Source organism: Acanthopagrus latus, chromosome 8, assembly GCF_904848185.1.
Source record: "Acanthopagrus latus isolate v.2019 chromosome 8, fAcaLat1.1, whole genome shotgun sequence".
Classification (NCBI taxonomy): Eukaryota; Metazoa; Chordata; class Actinopteri; order Spariformes; family Sparidae; genus Acanthopagrus; species Acanthopagrus latus.
The window spans coordinates 28,219,285-28,238,454 of NC_051046.1; the positions used below are offsets into that span (position 1 = coordinate 28,219,285).

At 39.3% G+C, this 19,170-nt stretch overlaps 1 protein-coding gene across 2 annotated transcripts in view; it reads left to right on the forward strand.

The window, feature by feature from the left end:
* The first annotated feature begins 2,164 nt into the window (after window positions 1-2,164).
* Window positions 2,165-19,170, forward strand: part of plcg2 (phospholipase C, gamma 2) — a 35,781-nt gene continuing 18,775 nt past the window's right edge. Inside the window, exons 1-11 of one of the 2 annotated variants that reach the window (XM_037107895.1) lie at window positions 2,165-2,346; window positions 10,809-11,000; window positions 12,474-12,623; window positions 13,217-13,310; window positions 13,447-13,494; window positions 14,781-14,865; window positions 14,967-15,047; window positions 15,149-15,192; window positions 15,304-15,376; window positions 16,480-16,581; window positions 16,870-16,988. In XM_037107895.1, the coding sequence (XP_036963790.1) occupies window positions 10,817-11,000; window positions 12,474-12,623; window positions 13,217-13,310; window positions 13,447-13,494; window positions 14,781-14,865; window positions 14,967-15,047; window positions 15,149-15,192; window positions 15,304-15,376; window positions 16,480-16,581; window positions 16,870-16,988 (980 nt within the window). In that variant the 5' untranslated portion in view covers window positions 2,165-2,346; window positions 10,809-10,816. Of the gene's footprint in view, window positions 2,347-10,808; window positions 11,001-12,473; window positions 12,624-13,216; window positions 13,311-13,446; window positions 13,495-13,795; window positions 14,018-14,780; window positions 14,866-14,966; window positions 15,048-15,148; window positions 15,193-15,303; window positions 15,377-16,479; window positions 16,582-16,869; window positions 16,989-19,170 lie in introns of those variants that run through there. The other variant, XM_037107896.1, reaches the window with a different exon arrangement.

The following is a 19,170-nucleotide window of genomic DNA, read 5'->3' on the forward strand; positions in this document are numbered from 1 at the left end:
CAGATCACATGAATGATTTCTCACAATAATTATCAACAATGACTTGACAAGGTGGGAAACAGGTAATATCAATATTCAATTGTCATTTTTAGAACAGGCCTGAGGGCTACTCATGTGGTTCTTGGGGGCTACCTGGTGCCTGCAGGCACCGTGTTGGAGACCCCTGCTTTAGAGAGACAAACTAATTTGACCAAATCTACTGGTGAACCACAAGGGGGACGCTTTAAGAAAGGCTGTTATAGGTCTATGAAATATCTATGCAAGTGACAATGGACAATATAAGACCAATGCACATACATCATGCATTATAGAATGTTCATATACATACTGTATATTTAAAATACATTTATTTGAGAACTGTCCACCATTTTTTCTATTGAATCATATTTTGTTCAACTATTCTCTAACATGTCTTTGTCTTTCAGCGCTCTGTTTTTTGTAACTATCCAGTTATTTATCTGAAGGACATTTTCTGCCCAACAGACCCTATTTGCAATTGAATGTGTCAGTATATTCCAATATGATTAAGGCCCATAATAATGGAACGTCATAGGGATCATTTTGCAGCATAATAAATTGCCTACATCTGATGGTCTGCTGTGAGTACATTATGCCAATAGCACTTTGTCATTTTGAAGTGAAGTTTTGAGACCAGACGTTTCATTGTGACAGAGCAGCCTTATTTACAGTGTGGCTGTGCAGGGCTACTTAAATACGCCTTCCACCACTGCAGTTCACAAAGCAGATCAGCGTCTCTCCCATCCTTCTCTCATGCGAAATAACTGGGACTGTTTCCAGTGAGTGAAGTCATTCTCCTGACCGTGTCCTCCGGTGATGGGCCCTTCAGAGGAGCAGCCTACCTGACTGTCCAACATGTGTGCGGGACGCTGAAGTTAGCCTCCGATTCGCCAGTTTCCGATTCGGAGGAAATTAACGTAACGCGCAGTGCGACTGTTTGTGCACTGATTATCGGTTTTTTGTGACACTTCTTGATGTAAAAACATTTTAGACATTTTAGGTAAGACATTAACTTTGTGAAACGTTTATTTTATTTGTGAACATGCTAAAGGGGAGATTTCACCGTTTTTGTTTAATACCTACGTAACAGACCTCATTTAGACCAGGTCCAGATCAAAAACCACTGTACCCAGACTTCTCAAAACTGGACCAGATTAATCTACAGGCCCTGAAGATTCATTCAGACACAGTGTCTGATCTGTGAAACCTTTATTCTATTTGTGAAAATGCAATAAAGGCAGATTTCACCGTTTTGTCATCATAAAGACCACATTAGACCTGGTCCAGGTCAAAAACCACTGTACCTAGACTTCTCAAATCTGGCCTACATTATCCTAAAGAGGCTAAAAATTCATTATAACACAGTTTCTGATCTGTGAAACCTTCATTCTATTTGTGAAAATGCAATAAAGGCAGATTTCACTGTTTTCTCAGCATATAGACCGCATTAGACCAGGTCCTGATCAAAAACCACTATGCCTAGACTTCTCACATCTGGATTAGATTATCCAACAGAGACTAAACATTCATTACAGTTTCTGATCTGTGAAACCTTCATTCTATTGCATTTTCACAACTAGAATAAAGGTTTCACAGACCAGAAACTGTGTCTGAATGAATCTTCAGGGCCTGTAGTTTAATCTAGTGCAGATTTGAGAAGTCTGGGTACAGTGGTTTTTGGTTTTCTTTAGCATTTTCACAAATAAAATAAACGTTTCACAAATGCAATACTTGGTGTCAGGCAAAGTTAATGTCTTACTTAAAATGTCTAAAATGGGTTTACATCAAGAAGTGTCACCAAAAAAAAAAAACAAAACAGTGTACAAACAGTCGCACTGCACGTTACGTTAATTTCCTCTTAACTTTCCCCTTAAGTTCCGAATCGGAAGCTGGCGAATCGGAGGCTAACTTCAGCGTCGTGTCGGACTGCTGCTCGCTCCGGGAGCGGGCTGTGTAGACGGTCTCAGTCACAGCCAGAGAAAAAGTCAAACTCGGTCCAAAACATTCATCATGAACCGAACATTAGTCTTCATCCAAAACTGTGCCAGCTCATACACACCCGGTGTCACCCGCACGATGTTCTTTGCATAGATACCGTCCCTGCTTCCGGCATTTTTTTTTTTTTTATAAGTTGCAGGCTATGCCTATAATGCAAGTTAACTTTTACTTCCTTGTACACACAGATAGAGGAACTGACCGTTTTGCGGCTGTCCTTTTTTGTCAACATTCTACATCCTCTCGAGCTTCATTTCATAACTTTCAAATCATGCTCCGATAAAACAAAACCAAACGTTAACTTGAGCTGAAGAGATTCGATCACTTGTAAAGGTAAGACTTTGACTTTCTTAAACTCATTTTTTTTTTTTTTCCCCCAGTTTGCGTTGAAGTGGCCGTGGTGTGACAGAGTAAAGCTAGACGAGGGGAAATCCGCTTTTTACTGACTGCATATCTGCTGGGCTGCAGATGAAGCGTGTGCGTGTCTGACCGGGCGGCTTCACAGCATGGAGTCACTCCTGAGCCCGGTCACACAGCTTCTAATGAGGCACATGTGCTGTAACAGCTCCACCTGCTCTCCCCGGTCATAGCTGAGCGCTAGGTGCTGGAGGAACCCTATGAACGTTTTGTTAAAAGGGAAAACAATAATGTATCAAAGGTCGAAACATAACCAAGTGCAGCATGCTGACACAAGGATGTAGGCGTCTTTCCCCCACATCGTTGTGTCACCTAAGTGCTTCTAAACCTTTTCGTACTGGTACTTACATTTCATGGTTTGACCAACAAGGGCTTGATAAAAACCTGATGTTTTTTTTTTTTTTTTTTTTTTTTGATATAACACAGTTTACACAGTAAACAGACAATTTTCCATTTACATCCACTAAGCTAAAATACAACCAATCCGTCTCTCAAAAAAGTTATATACATTAGTTGTTACTATTTTAAAAAGTCATGGTTTACTTATTCACGCCCTGTAGGAAGTCTTTTTTTTTTTTTTTTTTACTGTACTTGATACATTACTTTTGCAATACACAGCGACATTGCCTGCGAGGCGCTGTCACTTCAATGCTAGTGAAAGGAGCATCTCACCCAAAAGGAGAAATTTCAGTCAGTACCTACACATCGCCATGTGATGTAATGTTGGGTGTTGGTCCATCTCTGGAGCCTCGCACCTCCTACGCGGGGACCTTCTCATCCAACGTAATCCAAGCCCCAAAATCCCAATTTGATTTGAAAATGTGTTTTAAACTGTTTTTGAGCTACAGTGTTTTTGCTGCTAAGCAAAAAGTGTTTTCAGCACCCCATCTGAAGTCGGTACACAAGCTGGACCATGTGTTGAGGAGGTAACCTGATGAACTAACAACTAGTGGTGGAATGCTACGGAGTAAATTTAATCAAGTGATTAATTTTAGCTCGCTCTACCTTACACAAGTACTTCCATTTTGTGCAACTTAAGAAATGTAATAAAACAGTGAGATATTCTGGATCCATTACATGTCTCCATCAGAAGCATTTGATAACCACATTTGAGGGATCATTGCATTGGCCCCCAAAAACACATTACTGGTTAGGATTAATTTATGCAGTTTCCCTAAGTGACTCCCTCTTTACCCAAGACAAACTTCAGTCAGCTATTAGAACCACATAGTTCCTCAGCTAACTAAGCTGCTTGATCACAGCAGCTACTTGTTGCAGGTAAATATAGCCACAGCAAGTAGTAGCAAATCTACAGAGCAGCAGCGAGTGGTTTTGCTGCTCCCTGTATTGCTGCTCCCTGTATCATGGGATCACTACCTTTAATTCGTCACCATTTGTTCCAAATGAAACCTTTCACCTCATGAGCTCTTGATTGGTCTGCATTTTTAATTTTTTAACTTTGGAGTATAAGTTTGAAAAGTAAGCATTGGGTGCCGTTTAACTCAGTTGGTAGGGTGTCGCATGTGACAAGGCTCCCCAGCTGACCTGGGTTCAACTCCTGGCCTCGGTCCCTTTGCTGCGTGTCACCCCCCCCTCTCTTTCTCCCTCCCTGTCATACTTTTCAGCTGTACTATCAATAAAGCCATAAAAAGGTAAAAAAAAAAAAAAAAAATTTAAAAAAAGCATAATCTTTGAAGTGGGAGTAGTTTTTTGAAAAGATAGCGTCCTCATGTGGGAACATTGCGTTTATTATACTGTATAACATCATAAAGTCACTAGAGTGTAACAACATATAATACAGTTAATTTCCTGAGCGTTGAATATTTTCCTCGCTTAATACACCAAACTGGGACTATAAAAGCCTAGCCATGGGTCAAGTATGTGTGCTTCTTTTGTCCACTTGTATTCTTTTTTGGTTGTGCCATTGAAATTAGCTCCTCTAGTGTTTGCCTGTGGTGAGCTCTTTGGTGAGACTGGATGAATATGACATCTGTTTTAACATTTTCACAACAGGGAGCAGTACTATAGTACTCATTCGGAGTCATGTTTCTGTCCACCTGATTAAGTCTGATATTCACTCTGTTTAGCTCTGTTATGTCTTGACCAACCTTCTTGAGAAATACATTGAAAAAAGAGACAAAAAAGCTATGTAAAGACGTAGAGTTGGGAGTTACTGCTGCAGGTTTAATCCTCTCCATGCCATAGATACAATTATCTTTTTATTCAGTGCCAATACAGAAAGATTAAGCACAACCAAGCCATTAACATGTTTTTATTTCTGCTTTTCTTACATTAAGGTGAGCAAACCCTTACAGTTACACGCACTCTTAACACTTTGTCTGTGTTTTAGGGAAAATCTTTCTGTTCTTTCCTTTTTATATCTAATACTTTTATTGGAGATTATTGTTAATTCATAGCCTATGAATATTATACACATAGCTTACATTCAGGCTTACTTCAGTCTAAAACTGCAGTGATAAAAACACAGAAATGTAGTGGATTTAAAGTAAGTAAAGCCGCTGTAAGCTAGTTAGCTCAGTTAGCTGTGCAGCTAGTGGTCCAGACTGAGAGCTCAGAGAACCAGGGAAATGTTAGCTGGTAAGCATGTTGACTTCAGTGGATATATCTGCAAGACAATGTCAAAACTGTTATTCCTTCACATTCTGTACATACTTCATGTATAGTTCATGTTGCACCTTTAAGAAATTAATGAATGAGTTTCATGGTGAATTTATGAGTATATATACGCGTTGCTCTGTAAAAATTCAACACAGTTATTTATCACATTATCACGTAAACACTGCTTTTTCCTGAATCACATGTGTTGGTGCATGTGTGACATGAACACATATGGCTGTAATGGAAAAGTATTTGTGTTCGGTATGGCTGCTGTGTTGGTATGAAGCAATGTGGTAGTCCGATTAAGGCTGGGACAGTCCTCTCTAAAGGTTTCAGCCGGAAAAACGGGGGAATAGTTGTGCAGTAATGTCAGTTAATGATTAATTTCTCTTCAGAACACTGAAGAACGCTTCTTAGTTTTTGCGTTGTGTGCCTTAATATAAGCATAGATGTAGATGATTTATGCCCTGAATTGTTATTTACACAATTACACACACATTTATTAATTTAACCAACAGTGTACATATATTATTATTGTAACTGCATTTCCTTGTCTTCGTGCATTTGCTCTGTGCATTTACTATAAGGTGGAATTCAACCCAATCTCATCCACATTGCGGAAAATGATCATCTGCACATGAAGATATGGTGTATTTTTTAACATTTGCCTTTTCATAATAAGAAGCATTAAAGCATTTCTTTCAATCACAATAGATTTAAAGAATGCGGCCCCTGTGCCAACTCCATCTTGACTTTCATTAAGAATGATTTCTGTTCTATTCTCTATTCTCTTTTATTGATATTTCATAACATGTCTGGATTATACTTTAGTTCAGACAGAGCTCCTCCTGTGCCACCTTTTTGTTTTTGACTTTTCCCTGGTATTGCAAGTTAAATATTAGCTATTGTGGCGAATCAGGTTGAAAACCCTTTAACACTACTTTGAACTCCACAAGTCATGGGCACCCTTTTTTTCCATCACTGCACTGAATATTCCTAGTCTCATTGAGCCATAACATTGCACTGTGCCAAAGTATCCCAAACTTAATGACAAACATTTGCAGATAAGATGTCCTTGGGAAAATACCGTATGTAGAATTAATGATTAACTAAAGAGAAGTGAGAAGTATTAAAGCAAAGGCAGTAGACTGATAATAATAAAATGAACGCAGGCACAGAGAGAGTATGGTCACAACAGGAAATGAACTCTTATATTTGCATCTGATATTAATACTGCTTTTGTATATGAGGAAAAGTGGGTGACCATTCACAGCTGGAGAAGACACACAGAAGTACAGGGTATCGGATGATATGTCTTTCATTTTTATTTTATAGGGGAATTCATTTTACCAGTGGTTGACCCTGTATACAGTATTCTGTGGTCTTGATGGCACAGTATGACTATAGAATAGATTAGTTCCCTAAAAAACTAACTTTCACTCTGCAGTTCTGTCCGTTGGCACACATTATTTCCGATTATTTTGTGTCTCAATACTGAGGGTACAAATTACAAATGATAAAGTTCATCATTAGGTTATTGATATGATATGAATAAATGTTTTTCTTTGTTTACTTGTGTTGTAGATGCTTTTGGTTCACAGATGCTATTGGTATTCAGCAGGATTTTTCAGTAGACCTGTCATAGCAGTTATAGTCTCAATTTCATTGTACATGTTTTTTCTTACCATGCACTTTTGAACAACAACATGTGTATGAATGCAATCATTTGTGCTGACCTCAATATTACATGTTGTGTTTACGTTTTGTTAACAAAACTTGATAGTCCATTTACTTTCTTTCTCTGAAATATTGAAGATATTATTAGGTATTATTAAGATATTTCTTTGAAAGGTTGTACTTGCGTCATTTCGCTATTATATTATCATTCCAACAGAAGCATTACATGGTCTACAAATGAGAATAACATCATTTATATGAAATATGTGGCCCCATGAAAAAGGTGATTGCTAGAACTTAAGTGAACATCATTAAATCTGCCCCCAAACTTCACTGGTAGAGTAACAGTCTCAGCCTGAAGACACTGACATGACAATAATCTGTCATAACAGTCATAGCGCCACCTAGTGGCAACAGAAATTCTTACTAAAGCCCCTGTGGCTAATTGGACATACATGCATGACATCGGGTGCACATATCTATCTGCACTTACATCTACAAAAAACTTTCTTCGTGCTTTTGTTCGGTCCTCTAACGTTGTTTTGTGGGACATTTGTCTGTATTTACATTTCTCTGTAGTGAGGGACCTGTGCAGTTATCAGACTAGTCAGACCGACATGCCCCCGCTCCGCGCCTCTGGATTATCCATTCACACTGGGGTGGCTCACCAGCAGTGCGGCCCTGATACTACCTCCAGAGGCAGATCAGCGCCGGAGCGAAATTCCCCCCCCTCTCCGCATCTGAAACTTTCACACAGAGGGTGTGGAGAGTTGGCACAGGATCCCCGCATGCAAATGGCAGTGTGAACGGGGCTAGTCTCATTCATACTCACGCTTACTCAGCATGTGTCCCTCCCCCTGCACGGGCACAGTGTCTGCTCTCACCTGGTGTGATAGGTTCAAGCTCAAACTCAAACTGTAAACAATGGTGGAGAACAGAAAACTACAACAGAGCCAAAAAATGTTTTAACCACAAGGCTATGTTGGCGGCGGTTACAGTAATACTAGCAATAGCACATATGGCCGTACGATGTTGCACTCAAGCTACGTAGCTTGGGAAACAACATGTTTTTTTCCTGCTAGCCTCAGATTTAGTCAGAAAATCCTGAAGGCTGTCATGATGGCAAACAGTGAGTTATAATTGAACACTGATGTAGTAGCAAGTTATTATTCACCATGAAACAGGACGTTTGTGTAAATGGCCCAGTTTTCCAAATTTTCACGTTTGATGAGATTCCTGCACAGAACACTTCTACATGACAGTTAGGAGGTATGTTTTACTCCAACACCAAATGGCAGCAGGAAGTTAGCCTTGTCTAACAATCATTATTTCATTGACATGAAATGTTCATAGTCCCTCAACAGGATTACTAAAGCAGACATTCAGATCCATTTAAGTAAATAGAGTCCAAAAATGTGCTTGAGCTATAAAAGGCTGCATCAACCAAAAATAGTTACTGTGGATTTTATGCTCTTCCACCCACTCATCAGAACATTTGTAGTGACATCAGTTTCCTGAATCCAGACACAGTGAAACAAGATTACTTAGTCATCACCAGCTCAGTTTTTGTCTGAAAGCAGCATTACTGAGAGCAATTCTATCGGACTTGAATTTGAGGTGGAGAAGTGCAGTGGAAATAGTGAAGAAGACATACAATAAGGATGTTGCTTTTAGGTTTTGATTGTTTCTTGGCTCTGTGAAAGCCAGAATGTGTCTGGAAGAGTAGAAATGATTGAAAGATCTGTTATTTGATTGGCATAAAACTATGTGAATGTTTTGACAATCTGTTCATTGTTCTATGTAATTGCTGGTCCCAGCTTTTTATCTATTAATATTTACTGTTTATCTTAGTCATATATATGATAGTAATGAGAATATTTAAATTTTGGACCATTGTTTTTTAAAACAAGGAATTGGAAGCTGCCTATTTCAGATCTGGTAAATTACAATGGTAATATTTATCTGCTTTTGGACCTTTTATAATAATCTGAAAAATAATTCAAGGCAGATTAATGAAGGAGGTGAGAACACAGGTAATGTGCATGTACAGAGTATAACTCCATGAGAACTTACTGAGCCCAAAATGGCAGCCATGGCAAAAAAAGATCCTAATTCTTGGTGACCACAAGAAGACTGTCTTTTATCAGAACAAAGGATTCTAGGAGGACCATTAATCTTCACGTAATATATGAAATTAAGATTTTCATGTGTTAGAGGAAACAAGGTAGTTCTGTCATCTTGACTGAACTGACCAAATTTATTTTTTAGTGCTAGTTCAAGTACTCTCAGCTTAGTATAACAAAGTGCAGAGTTGGGATTCATTGGTCAAGCTTGTAGTAGAGAAACTGCAGGTGAAATGAAAGACCATCACGAACACTGAAATTTAGTGGTCTAAGTCCTTGCTAACACATTTACACCAATCAGCCACAACATTAAATCCATTAACAGGTGATATGAATAACACTCATATTTTTGTGACAATGTAATGTTTGGCTAAGAGTCCTTGAGTCCTGGCGACTGTGTGGATGCCACTTGATACACACCACCAAACACCATTGTGGGCCAAGTACACCAACTCATTGCAAGGGCATTCCCCAATGGCACTCAGGAGCTCAAGGCGTTGACCCAGCCTCCAAATTCCCCAAAACCCAATCTGATTGTCTGTGGGGAGCATCAGAACAAGTCTGATCTGTGGAGGCCCCACAACCCAGTATATAGGACCCAAAGGATCCATGACAAATGCCCCAATGCAGAAGACCACAGGACACCCCCAGAAGTCTTATGGCCATGCCTTGATGGGTCAAGGTTGTTTTAGCTTAACAAGGGGAACTCAGAGAACATAAGCCGGTAGTATAATGTTGAGGCTGATCAGCATATATTGCCTTCTTGGTCTATATGTTTTTCTTTGGAAATGTTCACCCATATTCACAATCGTCTCAAATTATAGAACTGTTGCATAGTCTTCTGAAGAATGTCTTCAGAGTTTATGAAGAAGAGGAGCTTAATAAAACTAAATAAATTGCCTATGTTTGGTTGGACTTCTTTTGAATATTGTGAAAGAAGAGAAGAGAAAAGGGAATGACTCAAAATGAATAAAAAAGTAGTTAAAACAGTTTGCGCAAGGAGCTACATAAGGGTTTGTTGACATCCGTGTCTTCCGGTAGCTAGACCAAACTAGTATATCCATCGAGCGTGCGCTTAACGGGCGTAACAGGCTATTGTAAGGCTCAAACTCATACGTTTCTGTCTGCAAAATTCAAGTTTCCGTCTCTGCCAGTGAGGGAGTAAGCGCACTCTCGACGGATTGACTAATTTGGTCTAGCTACCGGAAGACACGGATGTCAACAAACCGGTAAATAGCTACATGCACAAACACACTGTCTTTACTACTTTTTTTTATTCATTTTGAGTCATACACGCTACAGTGCTGTGTTTTAAGGTGTCTGCTGATATTGCATAACTATTGGGGTGAGATTTGGAGCATGTTAAGATGCTTAAAACACAGTGTAAAGTTCTGACCCTATGCTGTTAGCTGTCAATGCTAACTCTCCGCTCACGGAGCCCTGTAATGGTTGGACCAAATGTGTTCGCATCTTCAGTACTGGCAAGTTAAGGGTAGCTTGAGCAATGAAGCTGCATGTTTAAATCGACCGAAGTTCTCCTTTAAAGCTTGGAGCACTTGTTTTAAGGCCTTTGCAGGACCCATAGATGTGTCACAGGAAGATTATTTTACACTTAGGCTGCTGGCTATATTACTGTAAGGTGCCAAACGCCTAATGTGTTAAAAAAAAATGATCTGTATGCTGTAGCCTACATTAGCATTGGAGATAAAACAGCAAAAAAGCAGAAATTTGTGCACAGCTGTCTGGGTGTACAGCAGCCACGGCAGTAATAACAACATTACTAATTGACATATGAGTATTAATCATATTACAAGTAATAATAATAATAATAGTAATCAAGATAATATTACTTTTTAAAATCTTGTAGGTACTCAAGAACCCTTTGCAACCGAAGCCTTTTACACAGGTTTTCGACTGCCAGTGAATGAACGTTTCTGTGTCTCATCCATCCCCTCTCAGCTGCGGAGATGGCTTGTTGGGGGCAGCAGGGTGAGATGACAGAGTACAAGAAGATTGTGATCAAGCGCGACATGGAGATGGGCGTGGTCATGACAGTGTTCCGGCAGAAGGCGGAGCGGCTCACTGTGCAGGTCATCATGGAAACCCGGCAGGTGGCATGGACACGCACAGCAGACAAGACTGATGGTGTCTGTGAGTATGAAGTATTTTTAAAACACTGTCAAAATCTCCTCTGCAGTAAAACTACTGGGCTGGAAAGTTTTTGCATAACTACCTCTATATTTTCACTCGTTGGTTGGTTAGGTTGTTTGTTGGTCTGTTGGTTGGTTTACCATCAGGATTACACAAACACTACGTCACAGATTTCTGTAATACTTAGAAGGAGGACCAGTCACAGCACAAAGTACACCCTGTCATTTTTTGTGTTGCTCCAGATAAAGGGATGGGTCTTTTTTTTTTTCTTTTTTTTGGCACTTATGACATTGGGCGTAGGTCCACATTTTTGTTAATTTCTCAGGGAATAATGCATCGAGAAAGAACAGGCGTGTTTAGCTGTCCAGTATCCATGAATGAGGACAATAAGTGCATAATGAACAGCTTATATTATTATTATTATTATTATTATTATTATTATTATTATTATTATTATTATTAATATCAATAATGATTATAATGATAATAGTAATAATAAATAATAATAATAATAATAATAATAATAATAATAATAATAATAATGATATGTCTGAACTTATTATGCAACAAAAAAATTATAAGGTTAACAATCACATAATAGGTAAGTTAGTTAAACTCAGTTTGTGTTTGTAATATGATTACAAACAATCAAAGGAAATTCATAAAGAATTTATTAATTTTCATAAGGAGTCTATAAACTGTCTGCTTATTTCTTATAACAAGGACCAATATACACGTTACTGTTCATTTTACATTATATGCACAGTGATCATAAGATCTGTCATCACTTCTGAACATAGTTATTGTTGCTGACAAATGATCTGCCTGACTGAACCCATTATAGTCATTCAAAGGTAACATGTAGAGTTTTTCTTTGCCTCTGGTTATGCTAAAAGCAATAGTTTACAATTGGGCTCCAGTTCTGTTTGTATTATGCACCCACAGACACATGCAAGCACATAAGCATCCAGGCGACCGTACCAGTAGTTTCACTCTCTTTGCACTGATCAGTGATGGTTTGGCATGATAAAGCATAGCATTGTGTGCACAAAGGCTGGAAGGAGAAGAGTCCGAGCTGGCAAGCATGAATGCAAATGACAAAGGATTCAAAATATTCGGATACTTTTAATGGAGCAAATGCAATCACTGGGTTTGTTAGGCTTCAAGAATACACACAATGTGTGTATTGATACTTTTAATTAATACAAAATTAATAAATGTAACACAAAAATGATACTTTTAATTATTATCATTACTAATTATACTGTTTGTCTCTTGACAAGCAGTATGAAAGTAGCAGTAGAGCCTCTAACCCACTGTTTAGATACTAGTGTGCATGTTTATCTATGTTTCAATGTATTGAACTTGATCCTGACTATAGGTGAAGTGGTCTTCCCCAGCAGTGACGATTTACAAAGGCAAATCATCTCCTTCACAATAATAACTACCAGAAATATGTGTGCCGTGTTTCAGTGGACCTGTTTGAGATCAGAGAGGTTCGTCCGGGGAGAAACTCCAAGGACTTTGAGCGTTTCAAAGATGGCAAGGACAAACACGATGAAAATACCTGCTTCACTATTTTCTATGGCTCACAGTTTGTTCTCAACACCCTCAGTCTGGGAGGTGAGCTCTTTATTCATGTGTGTTTCTGGACTTCAGACAAGTAACATTTTCTAATTACTTCTTATAAAAGTGTATTAAATGTTAATTAATTTATATGTCTTGGATATGTTTGATTTTGCTTATGCTTATTGTTCTGTTACAGAGTGAGATGGAGATGTGGTTAGCCTAGTTTAGGCAACCTCGTATATCAGTTTGTACCTTTCTGCTTGTGCACAGGTTAAATTAACAAGACCCAATGTGATCATCAGTTACCTTTGGAGTTGTTGGTTTACATGTTTCTCCCCCTGAACAGAGCTGGCATGCCCCTGGTCTTTATGCTAAGCTAGGCTAAGTCCTTACTCCAGCTCTCTAATGACGCACTTTTAAAAAAGTAGACAGACATGTAGACATGTTCTCTTTATAGATTTACATGAAGTAAAAAATCTCCATGTCCAGTAGAGTTTCATTTTAACTTTAAGGTCCCATCTACTGCTTTGATGCAGTATGTTGGAATATCAAACAGATCTCCTTGTGTAAAGAAAGTTCCAATGCTCATCATCCCACAAAGTTTGTTTAGAACAATTTGAAAATACTATGTCTTGCACAATTTCCAGCTGATTCTGTTGAAGAAGCACAAAAATGGCTGATAGGACTCGATTTGCTGAGGGAAGAGACATTGGCTGCTCCAACTCCAGTTCTTATAGAGAGGTACACACACACACACACACACACACACACACACACACACACACACACACACACACACACACACACACAGTTACTGCAGTTAGTAATGAGGACAGCTTGTCTGGTCAGTGATCTCTCTTTGTTGTTTCCCCTGCAGTTGGCTGAGAAAGCAGATGTATTCTGTCAACCAGACCAAAACAAACAGGTACTATACATATATGATCTGTTTACTCAGTCATGCTTAACTAGAAAAAATAATAATACTAATTTCCCTAAGACAGTATTCTGCGTATGTTGAATCAGCGTGTATAGATTAGATAACCAGATGTGTGATTTATTACATCAGCCTGAATAAGCAATTTGAAATGCATTACTTGAATAACTGTCATGATTCTGTCATTTGTGTTCATTGTGTGCATGTTTTACATGGGTTTTCTGGCTATGCGTTTTGTTTGTTTACCTTTTCAAGCATTCTGTCTTCCCTCCTGTTTTCCTGGATTCTGCACAGCCTGATTTTTGCTTCCACACCTGTGTTCAATGTGATTAATTAGTCCAGCCCTATTACCTGAGTCCTTCCCCAGTCTGCTTTCCCTCCACACCTCAACTCCCTCAGTACCCTTTCCTTCTTTCCAGTGTTTTCCGCCCCTTCCGTTTCTACTATATTTCTGTTAATTTCCCTCACCTGTGTTTATCTGCCTCACTCCACCTGCACTTCATCCCCTCATTAGGTTTGTTTGTATTTAAGCCTGTGTTTTTCCCTCACTCTTTGCTCTGGCCGTCTGTTCAGCTCTCATCATCACATAACTCTGTTATCCTGTGTTCCTTTGTCTTTCCTTATGTGCTCCCTGTGTTCACCTTGGATTTATGGCTTTGTTTTACTGTTTACTGTTCTTCATTCCTTGTGTGTTCACCAGCTTTTTGTTACCTATCTTTTTGGACTAATTATCAGCTTTCATTGAAGCTTGCTTTTTGTCTTGAATCTGCCTGCTTCTGTGTCTGCATTTGGATCCTGTTTTTGCATGTGTGACCATAATAAACAGTTAAAAAACACATTATGTTTATGTGTAAAAACTGAATCAATCATAAGGTTTATCTTTAAGTCTGCATTAATTTGATCTAACTCATCAAGATATTTACTTTGACTCAAGGTGAAACATTGCATTTAATATGACCCTTTACAGTTCATTCAAACTAGTTTGAAAATGTACATTAAGCTCTGTAGCTCTGTAAATTAAATCAGTATTGTGTTTTATGACTGGAATCCTACAACTTGATAACATTTGTACTTTCTCTTCACTTCAATTCTTACAATCAAAAACTGTATATTGAAAATTACATCTTTTGTAAAAGACTTTTCTTGGCATCTTTTATTCAATAAGATAACATATGACAATAACATATCTAGACTGCCTTAAAGATCATCAAGATAAACAACCATATATGATTACTCCAGCCACTGGATGCATACTGTCATTTTGTTTCTTTAACCAGCATCTCCCTGAAAGAGCTGAAGGCACTGCTTCCTCTGCTCAACTACAAAACCCCTAGCTCTCGTGCTCTCAAAGACAAATTCCAGGTACTCTTCTGTTCATGCCATATCATCATCATGTAACTTTGTAACCAGTCTGGCAGGTGCTCTTGTTATTGTATTCATGTTTTTATGTTGTGCTTTCACAGGAAGTGGGAGCAAAGAAAGACCGTCTGGATTTTGAGCAGTTTCATAAATTGTACAACCATATAATGTTTGAGCAGAAAGAGGTGAGTCTGAATTGATTATATAAAAGTAAATATGCTCAGGATGTATTATTATACATATGTTATCCCATTTTCATTCACATTTGTGTTTTTTTTAATCTCAGATCCTTGATGAGTTCAAAAAAGAATCGTGTGCTTTCATTTTGGGGTGAGCGCTCATTTGCTTTAATTGATCTTAACAGGCTCTGATGTGATAGAAACCCAACTTATAACAATAATTTATAGCTTTTCATCATGTTTGCACTCTTCCATTGTACAGTAACACAGACAAACCAGATGCCTCAGCAGTTCTGCTCCATGACTTCCAGCGGTTCCTTATCTACGAGCAAAAGGTAAAATAATCTACAGTGAATGATTAGAACACCACACAGAGAGCTGTTGTTGGAACTTTGCATGTCTGACTCATTTTTTTTCTGCACTTTTGTGCCTGTCAAACAACCTTTCTCTCAGTCCTTTCTGAATAAATTGTATTGGAACACATAACGCTGTAATTATTTATGTTCATCATTAATTAATCAATGTTAATTATTTTTGTAATTTAGCTTTAAAATTAGGTAATGAAGATTTAAAGGGGCAATAAGATATGGCCATTCTTTTCTTTTTGTTTTTAACATTAAAAAAATGAACTTAGATAATCAACTGAATGTTAAGAAACAACAAAGCTGACTTTCTGTTCAAACACAAGTATTCACTGTGTTGCACAGCACTGTATTGTAGACATTTGCCCCCTGTCTTTCGATACCACTAAGTACAGCAGGAGTCTGATAGCCCCCTTTGCAGTTGCAATCCAGGAAGACAGCCCACTTAGCTCCATGACTAACTGAGCTACTAGATACTGACAAGCTAGTCGCTTTAGCCAGAGATAACTACAGCAATAGCAAATCAGCAGCAGTTAGCAGTTATGCTTCCCCCTAGTTTTAGAGTTACCTGCAATACTTTAAGACGGGATCAAATGTTTTTTGGTTTTTTTTCCGAGCTGCAAGTTTAATGATGATGATGAAATTTAATGTTAATTCGAGGAAACGTTTTTTGGCATCCAGTGTTAACATCAGCTAGATAATTCTGTAGGAAATGCACCAAAGCCAGTGCGCTTTATTGGTTGGTTATAGCTGTGTGTCATTAGCATAAACATGTGATGGAATGCAATGGGAGAAAATAACAGTGTCTGGAATTGAGTCTTGAGGTACTCCAAACTTAGTTTTGGCCAAAGGCAAGATGTGATGACATTCTTACTTCAAACTTTTAAGAATTAATTAAACAAATTAGGGTTCAATCAAAAGTTTCCAGATTGAATGACTCATTCATATACTTTTTCTGACACAGACACGTAGAAATCAAAAGCAAATCAGTGTGAGCATTGACTATTTATTAGTCCCACAGTGTTAACATTGGCTTCAATATCATTGTCTCTCATTCCGTGTCTCTCTAACCTCAGGAAACCTGGGCCAGTGATCTGATCCAGGTCAGAGAAGTGATGACCACCTTCATTGATGACACCATGAGGAAAACCAATGATCCTGAGTTCACTGTCAGCGAGGTATTCTGCTCTGTGCCTGCATGTATTGTTTGTGACAGGCAAAGATGTAACAGACTAAGGCACAGGTCACAGTATATAGAAGGTGTTCTCTCTTTTCACTGAGTTATATGGGAAATGCCAGGCTAAATAGTGTAAATCACGGGGATGTAGTTCAATGTGTTATATATTTTATTGAAATATTACTAAAAGCTTTGCTGTTTGTTTTATGAAGTATTATCATTACTTGAAGAAATCACAGAAGTAATGAGGGACTGTGTTGTTAAATGTGAACCCTTTCTCCACTTGTAGTTCCTCAGTTTCCTGTTTTCCAAAGAGAACTCTGTGTGGGATGAGAAATTCTCAGAGATCAGCAACCTGGACATGAACAACCCTTTGTCCCATTACTGGATCAGCTCCTCTCACAACACGTCAGTATGACTCCACACACACTATACAAGTAATGATAGAACTATACATGTTTTATATGGACTAAATCAAAGCAAATCATATAAACATTATGTTCATTTTCAGCTCCATACTTTTATTCTGTATGTCTACTTAGAAATGTTATTTTAATGCTTTAATGTTTAAAAAAGCATTATTTTTCTCGTATTGGCCATTGCTGCAACACCTCTATCCACTCTCTGTCTGATTGCTCTGTTTTAGTGTCTGTGTCTTTAAGGCCCCTCTCCTGAAAAAACCCTGCGTGCTCTTACTGGTCAGCTCTCATAGGCCTGAGCAGGCACTGCCCACCGTGTTTCCATATCAGCTCTGCCAGTGTTTTTAAACCATGGCCATGTGGGGGGGCTCTTCACTTTGAAGAAATGAATGATCAATGATCAATTTAGAATCTGGTGTGTAATGATAGTAGTAATAATAATAATAATAATAACAATAATAATAATAATAATAATAATGATGATGAATTTTATGCATTTCACTTGTGGATGATGCTGAGGTGAGGGCACTGACTGGAGGCTGAAGGCAAAGTACAGTGCATTCTCTGTCAGAAAGACAATGTATTTGTCTTCAAAATAAGAGCTGTACATTGCATCCCACTGGAGTTTAGAACTGCGTTCTTAGCGAGGGGTTTTAATTTGAAAGCAGCGACCGTTTAGTAGCTTGTCATCACAACAAGAAGCGGACAATGATGACAGCTACAGAGACCGAGGAGACGCTGCATCTCCTGGATCTCAGCAGCTGTCCAGTTGCTCATCTCGACATCTGCGGATGAAGTGATGGACTGACTGCTGTGATCAGCCGTTTCCTGTTTTTAAAACTCACCGGCTGTGGGTCGCACAACAGTGCAGGTCATCGACACCTCCGCCCATCACACGCAATTTCCGGCATATCGACGTCTCGGATTGAGATCGCAGTGGAGTTGGAAAAAAGTGTACCCTCCGAGGTGGCGAATTGGTGGACCAAAACAAACCACCAATTTATCGCCCTCTGCCTAAATCCGCGGACCTGCCGCAAAAAGGACAGCCAAATTGCCAGCTTGCTGCCAAGTAGAAAAATGCTCCCCCTCCCCCACTCTGTCATCTTTTTTACTCTGAGGAGTTTGCAGGTCCGCACATAACAACAACATTACAACAAAAACAGGAGAATTCAGACTCTGCAGTCCTCACCACACAGGAAGTCAACCGGGCCGGGTTAGGCAGGGTTGAGCTTCAGGGGTGAGAATAGTGCAATAGAGTGGAATAGAGAATAGGCAAGAATTTGATTACTTGATTTGTATGGGTATGTGGATATGGATCAGTTCACCGAGATATGATGGTGCCAGTTTATGAAGGATCTTGAAAGTGAGGAGCAGAATCTTGAAATCAATGAGGGATTTGATAGGAAGCCAATGCAGTTGCTGCAGGGCTGGAGTGATGTGTTCAGCACAGAGAGTTCTGGTGATGATACGGGCAGCTGCTTTCTGGACCAGTTGGAGTTTATGGAGTGATTTCCAAGGAAGACCATGGAGGAGAGAATTACAGTAGTCCAGACGAGATGTAATCAGGGTGTTTACGAGAATATCAGTTCAGGCTGGTGCGAGTGAGGGACGGAGGCAGTTGATGTGGCGTAGATGGAAGTATGCAGAGCGGTTAACATTATTAACGTGGGCACTGAAGGTTAAGGTGCCATCCAGGATGACACCCAGGCTCCTTACCTGGGGTGATGGTGGGACAGTGGATTTGTCGATGGACATGGAGGGTTTTGTCACTCCAGTAGGCGGCTGGATAGAGCTGTGGGTGGTAGAGTGGAAGTAGGCTTGGTGGAGATATAAAGCTGGGTATCATCAGCATAGCAGTGGAATTGGATATAAAATTTCCTGAGGATGTGTCCAAGGGGCAGAAGGTAAATAGTGAACCGGAGGGGGCCATGGACAGAGCCCTGGGGAACAGCATTGGAGAATGGATAAGAGCAGGATCTTAGGTTCTTGAGTTGGACAAATTGTGTGCGACCAGCGAGATAGGATTTCAGCCAAGCCAGAGGGATGTCAATGATTCCAATGGAGGTTAGCCTGTCCATGAGGATGTGATGAGAGACAGTATTGAAGGCTGCGCTGAGGCTGAAGAGAACCAGGATGTAGAGTAAGCCAGAGTCAGATGCCATAAAGAGGTC